General features: G+C 42.5%; 1 protein-coding gene across 1 annotated transcript in view; it reads left to right on the top strand.

Moving 5' to 3' along the window:
* The window catches only part of ZDHHC21 (zinc finger DHHC-type palmitoyltransferase 21), a 118,521-nt gene that overhangs the window by 74,040 nt on the left and 29,348 nt on the right, over positions 1 to 15,133 (top strand). The window contains exon 5 of the mRNA XM_069765111.1: positions 13,734 to 13,872. Coding sequence (XP_069621212.1) covers positions 13,734 to 13,872 — 139 coding nt within the window. The remainder of the gene's footprint in view (positions 1 to 13,733; positions 13,873 to 15,133) is intronic.

Genomic DNA, 15,133 nt, shown 5'->3' with positions numbered 1-15,133 from the left:
ATCTGGATGCTGCTTTGCGCTAGGGGCGAAGCCGCTGATCAACAAGTTTCAAAAAAAAAAAAAAAAAAAAAACGGCTAGCAGAGGAAACTGCAATCCCCGCAGAGAGAAACGCCCGCAGCAGCGCCATCACCCGCAGCGGAGACCGCAACAGCAGGGCGGACCTGTGCAATGCCACAACTCGGGATCTCAATGCAGCAGAGGCTCCAGCGGATCCGGGAGAAAATCAACGGTTCAAATGGAGGAGGCTTCCCCAAACACCAGAACCGGTATCTCCCCCACATTAGGAGGGTAAGTGACCTCCGTGAATGTATATATTCCAAATAGGGATTCATTGTGGAAAGGCACATCGAAAATTAAACATAAAGTGTGCCCACTTTGCTCCACAAATTTACCCGCTACCTGGGTAAAGAAACTCTATGCGACATGCTTAGAGAACACCATAAGTGAAGAAACCCCAAGATTCACTTCTGATCTTAAGGACTTAATTAAGTCTCAAGTGAAAGATGCGCTGAAAAGCGTAAAAAACCGTAAAAGAAACGCAAGGCCAGACATAAATCCCAGGAGTCTAGCGTTAACTATAATTCAGATAGCTCTACGTCCTCCTTTGCATCCTCAAAGGGTGGAATCTTATGTTTGACGGACTAGAACAAAGGAATCGCAGGGCGTTCCTGTTAAATAAAAAATTCGGGCCCTAATAAAAAAGGAGTGGTAAAGACCAGATAAAAAAGTCTGTTAACACCTAAGAGAAAATACCCATTCTACCAAAATTAGATGTCGCAATTGCGAAGACCTCTAAAGAAAAAAAAAAAATTTTTTGCATTGCCCTTTGAAAGCATAGGAACTCTCAAAGACCCTATGAATAAAAGGGCCGACATCTTCTTAGAAAAGGCTCCTGGGAAGCAGCTAGCGGGGGTTTAAATCCCGGGATAGCTGCTACATGTACTGCCAGAGCATGACTAGATCACCTGGAGACCCAATTAAAAGATAAGACTTCAAGAGAATCTATACTAGTCTCGGTGTCAGTAATGAGGGGGCCGCAGCATGTATAGCGAACTCCTCCATAAATTCAGTGAGACTGACAGCAAGATCAGCCTCATTCTCAAACGCAGCAAAAAGAGCGCTATGACTGAAGTGCTGGCCAGATGATCTACAAACTAAGGCCAAGCTTTGCTCCATACCATGTCAGGGCGAATTTTTATTCAGGCCTCCCTGGATGATATTCTTGGGAAAGCTGTGGACAAAGTAAAAAAAAAACAAAAAAAAAAAAAAACAAACCTTCCTAGGTTTTCCCAATCAGTCTCATAGACTGCCCTTTTCAAGGTTGAGGATGGGAGGACGAGATTTAAAGGCAGAGGCTTCATGTTTAACAAACAGGATAATAAGCGGCCCCAATGAAAGTGCGCCTCAGGTAGGAGGGAGACCGACATACTTTCTCAAAGTCGAAAAAAAAAATAAAAAATCAGTAAACATAATCAAGACGGGTCTGAAGTTGAATTTCCATACGATGCCACATCATCAATTTGTCGCAACACCACAGAGGGAATCAGAGATCAAATAGCTGGCCATTCAAAAGTAAGTCTACAGTCTCCTTTTTGAAGAACGTCCTACAGCAGGAGGGGACAACAGGGTTCTACTCCCCTTTTTTTCTATGGACAAAGCCAGATGGAATTTTCAGGACAATAATAAACCTGAAGAACTTAAACAAATACCTTATGATAGACAGCTTCAAGATGGAAACAATAAAATCATGTGTCAGAACCCTTCATCCGTCTTGCTTTATGACTGTAATAGACCTAAAGGACGCATACTACCATGTGCCGATCCATCCGGATCACCGAAAATATCTGAGTGGCGGTAGTGATTCAAGGGGAATTGAGGCATTATCAGTTCAAAGCTCTCCCCTTTGGTCTTGCCATAGGCCCGAGGGTGTTTAAAAAATTAATGGCAGAAGTGATAACTCACATAAGGGAACAAGAGGGGTTAATTGTTCCTTATCTGGACGACCTCCCAGTGATGGGCAGATCCTCTCTCCATTGCAGTTAGCAGTCGGACAAAGTGACGACAGCCCTATCAAATCTGGGTTGGGTTTTGAACCTAGAGATATCCAAAATTATCCCAACACAAGTACAGCAGTACTGGGGGACAATAATAGACTAAAAAAAAAAAAAAAAAAAGTCGTCTAACAGAGTTAAAAATTTCCAACATGACACAATTGGTGGAGCACTTATAACATTCTCCAGTCTTTTCTTTAAGGAAAGTAATGTCTATATTAGGATCGATGACAGCCTGCATCCCGACGATCCAGGGGGCTCAGTATCATTCCAGAGATCTCCAGTGGGAAATCCCACCTAGAGGGAGATTTAGGAAAGCGCTTGGAAAACTCCTCGCAGACAATGACTTCCCTAGCCTGGTGGATAGACTCGACCAATCTCGCCAGGGGGGTTCCATGGATATGGCCGGTCTCAGTAACCCTCACCACGGATGCAATTCCATGGGGTTGGGGAGCTCACTTAAAAGATCAAATTGCCCAGGGGCCATGGTCAGAGGGGAAAAGCTCTTCACTTCAAGCATGAAAGAGTTTTTTGGCAGTAAATACGCGCTAGACCATTTCTTAGTTCCCCTCCATTCCCATCACGTAAGGGTACTGACAGACAACAGGACGGTAGTGGCGTATTTGAATCACCAGGGGGGTACGAGGTCCCAATCCCTGATGGAAGTAACGAAATCCATTCTTTTTCAAGCAGAATCCAACCTATCCTCCCTAACAGCCCTACTTATCAAAGGGTCAGAAAATCAGACAGCAGATTTCTTAGCAGAACACAGCTAAAACAGGGAATTAAACCAGCAAATATTCAATCACATAGTGGACCGTTGGGGACCCCGGATATAGATCTATTCGAGAGCAGTCAACACCAGAAAACAGAGAAATTCTGTCCAATAAATCCACGGGGGAATCCAGAGACCGTAGACGCCTTTCTAATTCCCTGTAATTTCCAAATAACATACGCCTTTCCCCCGATAGCATTGATTCCATTAGTCCTGGGGAAATTCCAGGACGACAGAGCAAAGATGATCATGATAGCCCCTTTTTTGGCCAAAAAGAACGCGGTTCCCAAGGCTACGCCTAATGTCGGTAACAGACCCTTGGGTCCTCCCTGAATCTTCTGCGCCAGGGGCCAATAAACCATCCACAAGTATAAAAAAAAAAAAAAAAAAAAAAAAAAAACTTGCATATGGCAGCCTGGAATTTGAGAGGGAACTTTTGACCAGGAAGGGTTTTCTCCAAATTTAGTCTGAACTCTGTTAACCAGTAGGAACCGAGTAACTACCAGTGCGTATGGCAAAGTCTGGAAAAGATTCCTCTCTAATTCAGGTATCAGCTTATCGGGAGAGACCCCAGTTCAGGAAATACTAGAATTCCTCCAAAAAGGATTAGAGAAAGGCTTGGCAACGAGAACTCTAAAAGTTCAAGTCGCAGCATTGGGCGCCCTTTATAACTGTGACTGGGAAGGGAACACTAGATTAAAAGGTTCGATAAAGCTTTAACTAGATCTAGGCCAGTGGTACATCATACTACGCTTCCTGGGATCTGAACGTAGTTCCTTCTGCACTAACCAAAGCGCCTTTTGAACCCTTATCAGGCTTCCTTAAAAATAGTTTCCCTGAAAACCTTCCTTCTGGTAGCACTAACCTCGGCTTGCAGGATCAGTGACTTACAGGCTCTATCAGCTTATCTGCCTCTAAACCAGATATAAAAGGACCATGTAGTCTTTAAAACTGATCCATCCTCCCTTCCTAAAGTGGCATCACGCTTCCATAGACCCCAGGAGATATCCTTACCATGGTTTTGTCCAAACCCCAAAAAATAAAAAGGGGAAAAACCTTGCACACACTGGATGCGAAGAGATGTCTCACCCAATATATATATCAGCCATGAGGGAGTGTAGGAAAGGGAGGTCTCTGTTTGTCTATTTTCAGGGGCCAAACAAAGGACACAAAGCATCAACAGCCACGTTGGCAAGATGGATATGGGACGCCATTGCCCTGTCATACGCCTCATCCAAGGAAGCCACTCCAGAAGGAATTAAGGCTCATTCAACAAGATTGGTGGCGACCTCTTGGGCAGAGCGAGCTGGAGCATCACTTGACCAGATATGTAGAGCATCCACTTGGTCCTCTTCCTCTACTTTCTTTAAGCACTACCAGCTTGACCTATCTTCCTCTTCAGACTTAACCTTCGGGGGAAGGGTTCTGGAGGCAGTAATCCCACCCTAAAACTCACATCCTATGAAATTCTCTCCGTGGTGCCGTCATGGGAGTAAGAGAATATCGTAGTTACTCACCGATAACGGTATTTCTCTGATCCCATGACGGCACCCGTATATTCCCTCCCTTCACATATGGGTGTGCACACTTCTAGTTAGCCATTAATGCTTAGCCACGCGGTGGGGGAAAAAAAAAAATAAATAAAAATTTTAATAACAATATAATGATGATAAACGATGACTTGAAAGACTTTCTGTGTGTGTAAATAACTACTTAAGTTACAGATGAAGTCCTGTCAAGGATCTATAAAACAAACTGAGGTGGAGGAGAGGTCCCGCCTTTTTAACCTGTGGGTTTCCTGTCCCTGAGGGCGGATCCCTCTCTCTCCGTGGTGCCGTCATGGGATCAGAGAAATACCGTTATCGGTGAGTAACTACGATATTTTTAGTCAAAAGTTTTGTATTTTCACAAGATTAACACTAGAAAATGGACCACAAAATTTGTTGTGCAATTTCTCCTGAGTTCACCGTTACCCCATATGTGGTCGAAAACTACTTTTAAGGCACAGTGCAAAGCTCAGAAGGGAAGTAGCGCTATATTACAGTGCACATTTTGCTGCACTGATTTGGGGGTCACATTAGCAGAGCCCCTGAGATGGCAGAACAGCCGAACCCCTCCCTCCCCCCATAAGTGACCTTATTTTACAAACTAAACCTCTCTATGAATTCATCTAGGGGTGCAGTGATCATATTGACACCACAGGTGGGTCACCAAATTTTATACCATTGGGCAGTGAAGAAAAAATTATTCAAATTTTTACCATCTAAATTGTGTTCGCCCCAAACTTTACATTTTCATACTGGGAAATGGGTAAAAATGGCACCAGAATCTGTCCCACAATTTCTGCTAAATGTGGAAATCCCCCTTATGTGGCTGTACAATGCAGTTTAGCCGTATAGAGAGACTCTGGAGGAATGGAGTGCTATTTGCCTCCTGGAGCGCAGATTTTCCTAGAATAGTTTGTGGACTCCATGTGCAGAGCCCCTAAGTGCTAGAAAAACAGATTCCTCCCTCAAGCGACCCCATTTTGGAAATTATTTACAGGTGGTGTGATGATTTTGACTCAATGTGTGTTTTCCAGAAACCAGCAGCTGTGGATGTTGCTGAGTGATAATTGCAAACTGCCATTGTAGTGACCAGTATGTTGAAGTGACCAGTACGTTATACACAGCTTATGCTTTTGGAGACACGCACTCATTAGTTAGGCGGGCTCTCAACACTACAGAAATGCCAAACATGTGGGTGCTATATATGGTTTAGACACACTGGGGCTCAGAAAGGAGGAGGGTATTTGGAATTGGGACCTCAGAATTTGCTGAATTTCTTTTGGGTGGCGAGGAGCCATTTAGGTTTCTCAGAGCCTTTGTGCTACCTGTAACATGAAAGCCCCCTATGTTTCTGTTAATAGATGACAGACCTGAGTGGGGACTTGCTTTTTTTTGTGGATTTGAGCCCATGTGTTTGCGACGTCGTACATATACTACTTAGCGTGAACGCAGCTCCTGCAGAGCAGTATATGTACGACGCATGTCAGGAAAGGGTGTTTTTTTGTTTGTTTGTTTTTTTCCCCCCATATTCACAAGCCAACATTTTGCTTCAGATATTTTTGCCCCAAAAAAGTGTCACTTTAGCAAGACCCTATACACCTGATTCATCAAGATCGTCGTTGTTTATATGCTAGAGTCAGACGATCGATCCTGATTCATGTAGAGGCTTATGCATCTTCATGAATCGGGAGCTTTGACAAGCAGTGTACACCTGTGCCCCGCCACAAATCCTACTCTAGGCCCAGCTGGAGTAAGATTTGTGGGTAGAAAACGCCAGTGGTCGGCCTGAATTTAACAAGCGGCGGTCACCACGCCCCATCCTGTCTCAACTTCATTCATTTCAGCAGAGGTAGGAGAAACTGGCATAAAGATGCTAATAGTTGTAAAATGTGGGCATAACTCTGGTTTACGCCAAAATTTTGAGACTTTACACCACATTTCTTGCGTGAAAGCTTTGATGAATCTGGCCTTATGGGTCCTATTCATTATTGCATTTGCGTCATTTTTTTTTTTCTTTGTCTAGTTTTTCGCCAACTCTGCACCTTTTTTTACTTTAAATTTGCTCCTTTTTTAAAGTCTATTTTAGGTGTTTGGTTGTTTTTAAATGTTCACCATTGTAGGTGGAGTTTATCTTCAGAAGTTTTCGGCTGATTTTTAAAAAGTCGCAAAATTCATGGACCGTTGTACTCCAGTGCCCATTTGCAGTGATTTTATGTACTTTTGATTTTTTTTTTCCTGCACATTTTGACAATTTACCAGAATATGCAGCTCTTCGTGGTAAACAATCACTAAAATTTCTTTGGACAAAAATGGGCATTTTCATGAACATTAAAAATGGTTAAAGAATTTGGAACAAAATAAATCAGCGAATACCACTAAACCAAATGAGTGCCAATAAAGAATCTGGCCCTTTGTATACCATATTACAAAATAAGGTGGAACCCAGTTAAGGTTTTGAGATGATTCAGGGCTTTAACCCCTTAACCACCATTGATACGCCTTTTAATGGCGTCAGACATTCCTCACTGCAGCTTTTTAACGGCGCTGAGAAATAAGGGTATAGCGCCCCAGCATCAGAAAATTTCTAGTAGTAGTAGTACCGGGAGTAGCTGAGATCCCGAAGAACATGACTAGGGCGGGATTTTACAGTCTCTTGTCATGTGATTGCCGTTATTCACCGAATAATGGCGATCACATAAAAAAAATCCAATTTAAAATCCTTTTCTCTCCCCTCTGATATCACCTAACATATCAGTGAAGAGAGAAATGGGATCCGACAAGCCTCCCACGGTACCTTAGGTACTGGATCAGTGATCCCCGGCCCAGTTCCTTCCTTCCGTGGAAATAAAATGACGTGTGCATGCACAGTGCTCCTGCCATGATCTGCCTGCACCAGGCAACCTCTGGGAATTTTCTTATTGGCTGCTGCCTTTTACTGTGATTGACCCTATCACAGTGATCAAAAGCCCCCAATATTCGTAAATATGGCAGCATTTGGGCTGTTCTCTCCTTGTAGTTGTTCTGGGAGAGAATAGAGATACACTACACCCAAGTGCTTCCATGTCAAATAAAAAAAGTGACAAAAAAAGGTCACATGTCTACGTCCGCGTCTGCAAACCCCCTTTAACCTTATTGATTACCCCTCCGCCCCTTTCTCTGTCATCCCCTTTATCAGATTAGATTTTTTTTATTTTTGTCATGATTTTGCAGTTAGGGTTATGATTATTAGGGTTAGGCAGTAAAAAAAAAATAGTTTAGGGTTAGTTCTTGTTAGGCAGGCGAATAAAGCAATGGCAATCAGAACATTTAGCGCAGAGCAAGGCGTACACCCATACTGCATCTGCCTCTGAAGTAAAGCAATTTTCAGTGAGTGACAACTACTCTTCCTCAACGAGATCCCACATCCCAATGGTAGAGGAGTCTGTCATCACTGCTAAAGCATTAGAGGCAGGACCAAGTACCGCAGTCCCCCCACCACTGTGGTATCATGACAGTTCATTTTCCCCTCAAATTCCCCCTTTTTTAGCAGCCCCTGGAATAAAATTAAATGTCACCAATTTTATCCCCTTAGATTTTTTCAAAATTTTCGTTAACCAAGAAGTCCTACAATTGAAAATCTGTCCACCGCACCATTGTATTTGCAGCCGTCATGTCCCGAGCCGGTTATGAAGCCCTAATGAGATTCATCCACTTTAGTGATAATTCCCAAGCCCCCTCAAGAGCTGACCCAAACTATGAACGGCTAAATGAATTGAGACCCCTAATTTCCCTTCCTACGACATTCATTTCTTAATTCCTATACTCCAGAGCAAAATGTGGCAGTGGACGAGTCTTTGATGAATTTCAAGGGCTGTCTTTCATTCCGCCAATTCATCCCTTCCAAGCAAGCCAAATACAGCGTCAAACTGTACAAAATGTGTGAGAGCACACATCCATTTAACTATGTGAAGGTAGGAACTGCCAAATCAGCCCCCCAAACTGCCTCAGACAATTGGCATCCGAAGCAAAATTGTCTGGGAGCTAATGACACCCTTTCTCCATCAAGGGTGCTACGTCTACACAGACAATTACTACATGAGCATCCACCTATACAAATTTCCCACGCTGCAAATACAGGGACCTGTGGAACAGTCAGGAAAAACAGAGTGGGGTTTCCGTCACAGTTGGTGTCCAGACGTTTGGAGAAGGAGCGTCATTCTCACTCGCAAGTGACTAACTTCTTGCAGTGAAGTGGTATGACAGGACATCTACTTGCTAATCACTCTGCATGTGGATACCGCTGTGACAGTCAGATACAGGGATGCCACCAGGGACAAGCAAAAAACAATCTACGTCACAGATTGCAATAAATTGTCGCCCACGTGCCCACATCTGTACACTCCAGAGTGTGGAAAGGTTCTAGAAAGTCAGGTCATCTGACAATTCTAGGACTTGATTACTCACAAACTTTTTTGACCATTTATCTTAGTTTGACTGTTTTTACAACTGTCTTGCTATACAAAACTTTTGTTTCCATTTATATTGTATATTTACGTGGATGATCATTTTATTGGAGCATCTATAACAATGAGGATGTTCTGTACTTATACATTATGGGCTGTTGCCGAAACACCTGTACTAGACAATGCTTTGCATTCTGTAGGGGATTGGTTATTTTGTTCATATATCGGTTCCTACCTTGGCAGATGGGAGCTTGCTATTATGTGCCACGTCTGTTGGCATATTCATCTCTCATATAGGGATTGATGGAGCTAAATGGATGTTGTACGACCAGTCTTTGAAAGCCTCTGTCATTCTAGTCCTGCTGATGCTCTTTCATCTTTGGAACAAACTCCACTTTGCCACATAGTTGGCTACATTTTCCTCCACATTTTGCACTTACCTCCATTACAGTTGATTCTTCCTGCCATAATATATGCAAGTGCAGGACAACTGTTTTGTTTATATATAGCATAAAGAGAGAATTTGAAGTATCAAACATTAAAATATAACTTTTACTATACCTATTAAAAATAAGCAAAACAAAAAGGTGTCACCTCTGAACTGAGGAGGGGGGGTTACTTCTGGCCGAATCAGCTCAAAATATCATCCAGGGGTCAAAACCTCCCTAGGATAAAAAACTGATTCTTCCTGCAACGGCAGGAGCAGGATCCGTAAAAATATAAGACCTTCTGTCGTGTGATAAAATCTTGAACTCAAATAAATCTAAGCCCAGTCACCAATGCATGGCAGTATGACCCTGTTTGCATATAGACAGAGTGGTATACCATCTATGGCAACAATGTGTCACCACTAGTAGTTAATGGACCCATAATAGTCAAGTTTGAGAGTATAAGAAAAGGAATGTTCTCACCAAATCAGACGTATGCTTTCAGAGGGGAGTGAATCTTGTGTGCGGATGGATCATCGGAAGATTCTTGAGACGGACAATACCCTGTCTGTTCCTATGGGGCTAGCAGTAACCTATCTCCAAAACTCCCGCCCTGACAAGGGCAGTCCACAACTACTCCTGTGCTGAAGAAAAGCCCTGCACGCTCCCTTAGATGGTGCCCCAATGCGTTTCATTCAAGCCTAATCATCAGGGGACTCAAATGGCTGCAATGAGACAGAGTGAAAAATGTAAAGGTGTCTGAATACTTTCCATACCCACTATATGACGCTTCCGGTTCCTGGAACGCACGCCAAGGCGGTCTCCGAGTTGTTGACCCTTAATGATACTGCCCCTCCTGTGAAATGACAGCGCGTCTGCGCCTCTGTACCAGACACCCAACTGGAACTTCCAGTCGCTGGAGTTGAGGCTGAGCAGCTTCTAGGCTATTGGAATGCAGCTAGCAAAGCCATTTCCTCCGTTAACATAACGCCTCTGTCTCTATGCGACCGCTGGCGCTTCTGGTTGCTGGACTGCAAACCAGGTAACTGATGGGCCCTTGGTACCCAGCTGGTAACACCTCTTTTTAATTTCATTACTTAAGGACGGAAGAGCCCAAAGATGACTAATGTCTCCCAAACGTGTGTGTACCAAGCCCTATTGCACGGACCAATCAGTGGTATGCTTAGAAAAGGAACCAAATTAAAGTAACAGGAGGGGTTACAATGTGTGTCACTTGCTGTTTTGTTAGCAAAACCAAGTTTTATATCAGCCAATTTTACCCTAAAGACCAAACTGTGTGTCCAGAACTCACATTGGAGCCATATTGGATGTACTTTTGAACACTGAAAAACTAGTGCAATAAAATTTGAGGTGTGTTCCTCAGAATGTACAAAATAATAATAAAAGAAACAGTGCAAAAAATGCAAATTGTAAATTATCAAATTTGTGTTGCATTAACTACATAAAAAATAGTGACACCAAACTACTCACTACCTTGCTGGTTAAATACATTACATGGGGGAAATGTAAAAAAAATACATTTATAGGGGATTTCTGTTGCTCTTGAACCACACAGGCTCTGCAAATATGTCCACCTATTTCAAATCAAGCCAAATTTGTGTCCCAAAATTCATATTGTCGTACACGTGGATTCAAAATGCTCAATAAACCCCTGGATAAAAATCCTTGATGGGTCTAGTTTTCAAAATGGGGTTATTTATGGGGGTTTCTGCTGTTTAGGCACATCAGAAACATGGCATGATGTCCGCTCTCGGTTCGGCCAATTTAACAATCAAAAAGTCACTTCCCTTCCGAGCTCTGCCATGTGCCCAAAACAGTGTTTGTTTCTTTTTCCCCACATATGGGGTATCTGCATACTCAGGAGAAATTGCACAACAAATATTGTGGTTCATTTTCTTTTTTTAGCCTTGTTAAAATAAAAAAAATTTAGTTAAATGTTCATTATTTTTCCTTCCACTTTGCTTCTGTTCCTTTGAAGCACGTGAAGGGCTAATAAACTTCTTGAATGTGTTTTTGAGCACCTTGAGGGTGCAGTCTTTACAATGGTGTCACTTTTGGCTATTGGTTTTGTAAATTTTTGTTGGAAAAATGAGAAATCGCTGGTCGACTTTTAACCCTTATAACTTCCACAAAAAAAAAGTTTCAAAAATTGTGCAGATGCAAAGTAGACAAGAATTTGAAAAAGAAGGGGCGCACCAATATCATACCACAAATAACCATAGAGGGGTGCAATACCTAGTCTATATATAGAGACATGTCAAACAAGAAAAAGATAGACTGATATGGTATGCACACCCACAAATATTAAAACAATATATAACTGTAAATATATCAAAGCACCTTTATTAACACTTCAATAAACACATTTAAAAGCATTTAAAACAGAATATCAAAATCAATACACACACCATACCCTGCAATGGATGATAATCCCATAATTATACCAACAGTCCCATATAAACATATAATGCCCTTTGTGCACCAAATGACCCTGCAGGCAATGCCCAAGAAGGCTGCATAAGCCTGACCCAAATATCTCAGTACCTAAAGCCTAAAGCACCAGACATGTGTCCATCCTGCATATAATCCCCAGGTCAAATGTCATACTGAACAGTAGCAGTAGATACAACCTGTCGTTAGTCAAGTAGGTCAGCAGCAGGCAGCAGAGGGGATACGTGGCATAGTGCTTCACCACAAGGGTAAAATACCCATAAAGCAGGGGGCAGCCAGGCGCACAAATAGCCCACAGATCGAGAAGGGTATGGTGGGAGCAGGCCCCACGCGTATCGCTGCCGCAGCAGCTTCGTCAGGGGAAGTGATTAAAGGTACACATAACCGGTTTAAATAGCAGGTAAATAGCCATGATTACATACCGCTGTGTGGGGAGCGTCATGTAGGGGAGGAGAGCGGAGGCCGGGAAGCGCCCACTGCGTCATAGCAACGGCATGGTGGCCGGCACAAAAAAAGCGTCCATTGGGTATCCATTGCGCGTGCGCAACGCGAACCTATCAGGTGTCGCGGTGTGCGCACGCGCACTTTACCCAATGGACGCTTTGTTTGTATTTTACCCTTGTGGTGAAGCACTATGCCACCTATCCCCTCTGCTGCCTGCTGCTGACCTACTTGACTAACGACAGGTTGTATCTACTGCTACTGTTCAGTATGACATTTGACCTGGGGATTATATGCAGGATGGACACTTATGTCTGGTGCTTTAGGTACTGAGATATTTGGGTCAGGCTTATGCAGCCTTCTTGGGCATTGCCTGCAGGGTCATTTGGTGCACAAAGGGCATTATATGTTTATATGGGACTGTTGGTATAATTATGGGATTATCATCCATTGCAGGGTATGGTGTGTGTATTGATTTTGATATTCTGTTTTAAATGCTTTTAAATGTGTTTTTTGAAGTGTTAATAAAGGTGCTTTGATATATTTACAGTTATATATTGTTTTAATATTTGTGGGTGTGTATACCATATCAGTCTATCTTTTTCTTGTTTGACAGATGTAAAGTAGACGTCACATATCTCTCTGATTTTAAAGGGAACCTGTCACCCCCAAAATCGAAGGTGAGCTAAGCTCACCGGCATCAGGGGCTTATTTACAGAATTCTGAAAGATGAGAAAAAAAGATGAGAAAAGATGTATCCTGAAAGATGAGAAAAAGAGGTTAGATTATACTCACCTGGGTGGGCTGTCCCGGTATGATGGGCGTCGTGGTCCGGGGCCTCCCATCTTCTTACGATGACGTCATCTTCTTGTCTTCCTGCCGCAAAGTACTGCAGTGCGCAGGCGCTGGGCCTCTCTGACCTTTCCCAGCGCCTGCGCACTGCAGTACTTTGCTCTGCCCTCAACAGGGCAGACAAAGTACGCCTGCGCCAGAGCCGCAGCGTGAAGACAAGAAGAGGATGCCATCGTAAGAAGAATGCTGTAGATAAGCCCCTGATGCTGGTGGGCTTGGCTCACCTTCGATTTTGGGGGTGACAGGTTCCCTTTAAGGGCATAAGAATTCAAACTTTGAAAATTGCTACATTTTCGCCAAAATTTCCATATTTTTTTTTCACAAATAAAGGCAAGTTGTTTAGAAGAAATTTTACCACTATCACGAAGTACAATATGCCATGAAAAAACAATGTCAGAATCAGTGGGATCCATTGACGCGTTACAGAGTTAGAATCACTTAAAGTGCCAGAATTGTAAAATGTGGCTTGGTCATTAAGGTGAAAATTTACTCTGTCACTAAGAGGTTAAGAAATCGTCATTGGAAAAATATAAACAAATGCAATCACATCTGCTTGAATACCTTTTGTATTTTGCTAAAAAAAAAAGTACTAAGAATTGACGGATCCTGTTAATCAATGGATGTGCATAAAAATTAAAATGGAGATGAAAAGGAGGTTTTGCTAAAATGATGATGAGATGCTTTTGTTTTTTTTCATGTTACTGATTGTTAACTCTTCCTGCAGGATAAACAACTGTGTTGGAGAAGATAACCACTGGCTGTTTCTGCAGCTTTGTTTTTATACACAGCTCCTTAGTGGCTATACTCTCATTCTAGATTTCTGCCACTACTATTACTTTTTACCACTAAAAGCCATCAACTGGGTATGTGTTTTATTTTTTAATTTCCTATGTCTGAATACACTTTAAAAAAAAAAAAGTAGTTATTTTGAAATTTAGAAAACAAGACATAAGTGTGTAATAGAGGCCATTCCAAAAAGCTGACAAGTCTCCCGCTGGGAGATCGTTGGTCGCTGGGAATGATCAGGACCTTTTTTTTGGTCGCTGATCACCCGCTGTCATCGCTGAATCGGCATGTGTGACGCCGATCCAGCGATGTGTTCACTGGTAACCAGGGTAAACATCGGGTTACTAAGCGCAGGGCAGCGCTTAGTAACCCGATATTTACCCTGGTTACCATTGTAAAAGAAAAAAAAAAAACCGTACATACTCACATTCCTGTCACATCCCCCGGCGTCAGCTTCCCACACTGCCTGTCAGCGCCGGCCGGCCGTAAAGCAGAGCACAGCGGTGACGTCACCGCTCTGCTTTACAGCCGGCACTGACACAGTGCAGGGAAGCTGATGCTGGAGGACGTGACAGGAATGTGAGTATGTAGTGTTTTGTTTTTTTGTTTTTTTTTACTTTTACAATGGTAATCAGGGTAAACATCGGGTTACTAAGCGCAGCCCTGCGCTTAGTAACCCGATGTTTACCCTGGTTACCCGGGGACTTCGACATCGTTGGTCGCTGGAGAGAGCTGTGTGACAGCTCTCCAGCGACCACACAACGACTTACCAACAATCACGGCCAGGTCGTATTGCTGGTCGTGATCATTGGTAAATCGTTTAGTGTAACGGTACCTTAAGAGTATGCAGATACTAACCATGTATAGTGTGTTTTTTAAATTTAGGTGGTGACATTTTTTTTGAAAATTTGTGCAACTATTTTTAATTTTTGTCGCCATTTTCCAAGATTCATAAAGTTTTGTTTTTTGTTTTTTTTCGTTATCTGGGGATTATTTTTTGTGCCCTGAGTTTATTTTTATTGATACCATTTTTGGGTAGATACAATATTTTGATTGCTCCTTATTGCATTTTATTGCAATGTTGCGATGGCCCCAAAAAATAATTTTGGCAATCCAATATTTTTATTTCTGTTTCTCATTATGCTGTTTACCGATTAGATTAATTTTATTTTATATTGTGATCTGAAACTTCTAAACACAGCAATGCCAAATGTGTGGGGTTTTTTTTGTTTTTTTTAATGGTGCAAAAGGGGTGATTTGACTTTTTTTCATATTTTTAAAAACTTTTTTTTACTGTGTTCAATAGTTTCCTCAGGAGACTTGAAGCTGCGATCGTCC

This window comes from Ranitomeya imitator, chromosome 1 (genome assembly GCF_032444005.1).
Source record: "Ranitomeya imitator isolate aRanImi1 chromosome 1, aRanImi1.pri, whole genome shotgun sequence".
Classification (NCBI taxonomy): domain Eukaryota; kingdom Metazoa; phylum Chordata; class Amphibia; order Anura; family Dendrobatidae; genus Ranitomeya; species Ranitomeya imitator.
The sequence above is the reverse complement of the archived record's forward strand: the minus strand, read 5'-3'. Positions and strand labels throughout refer to the sequence as shown.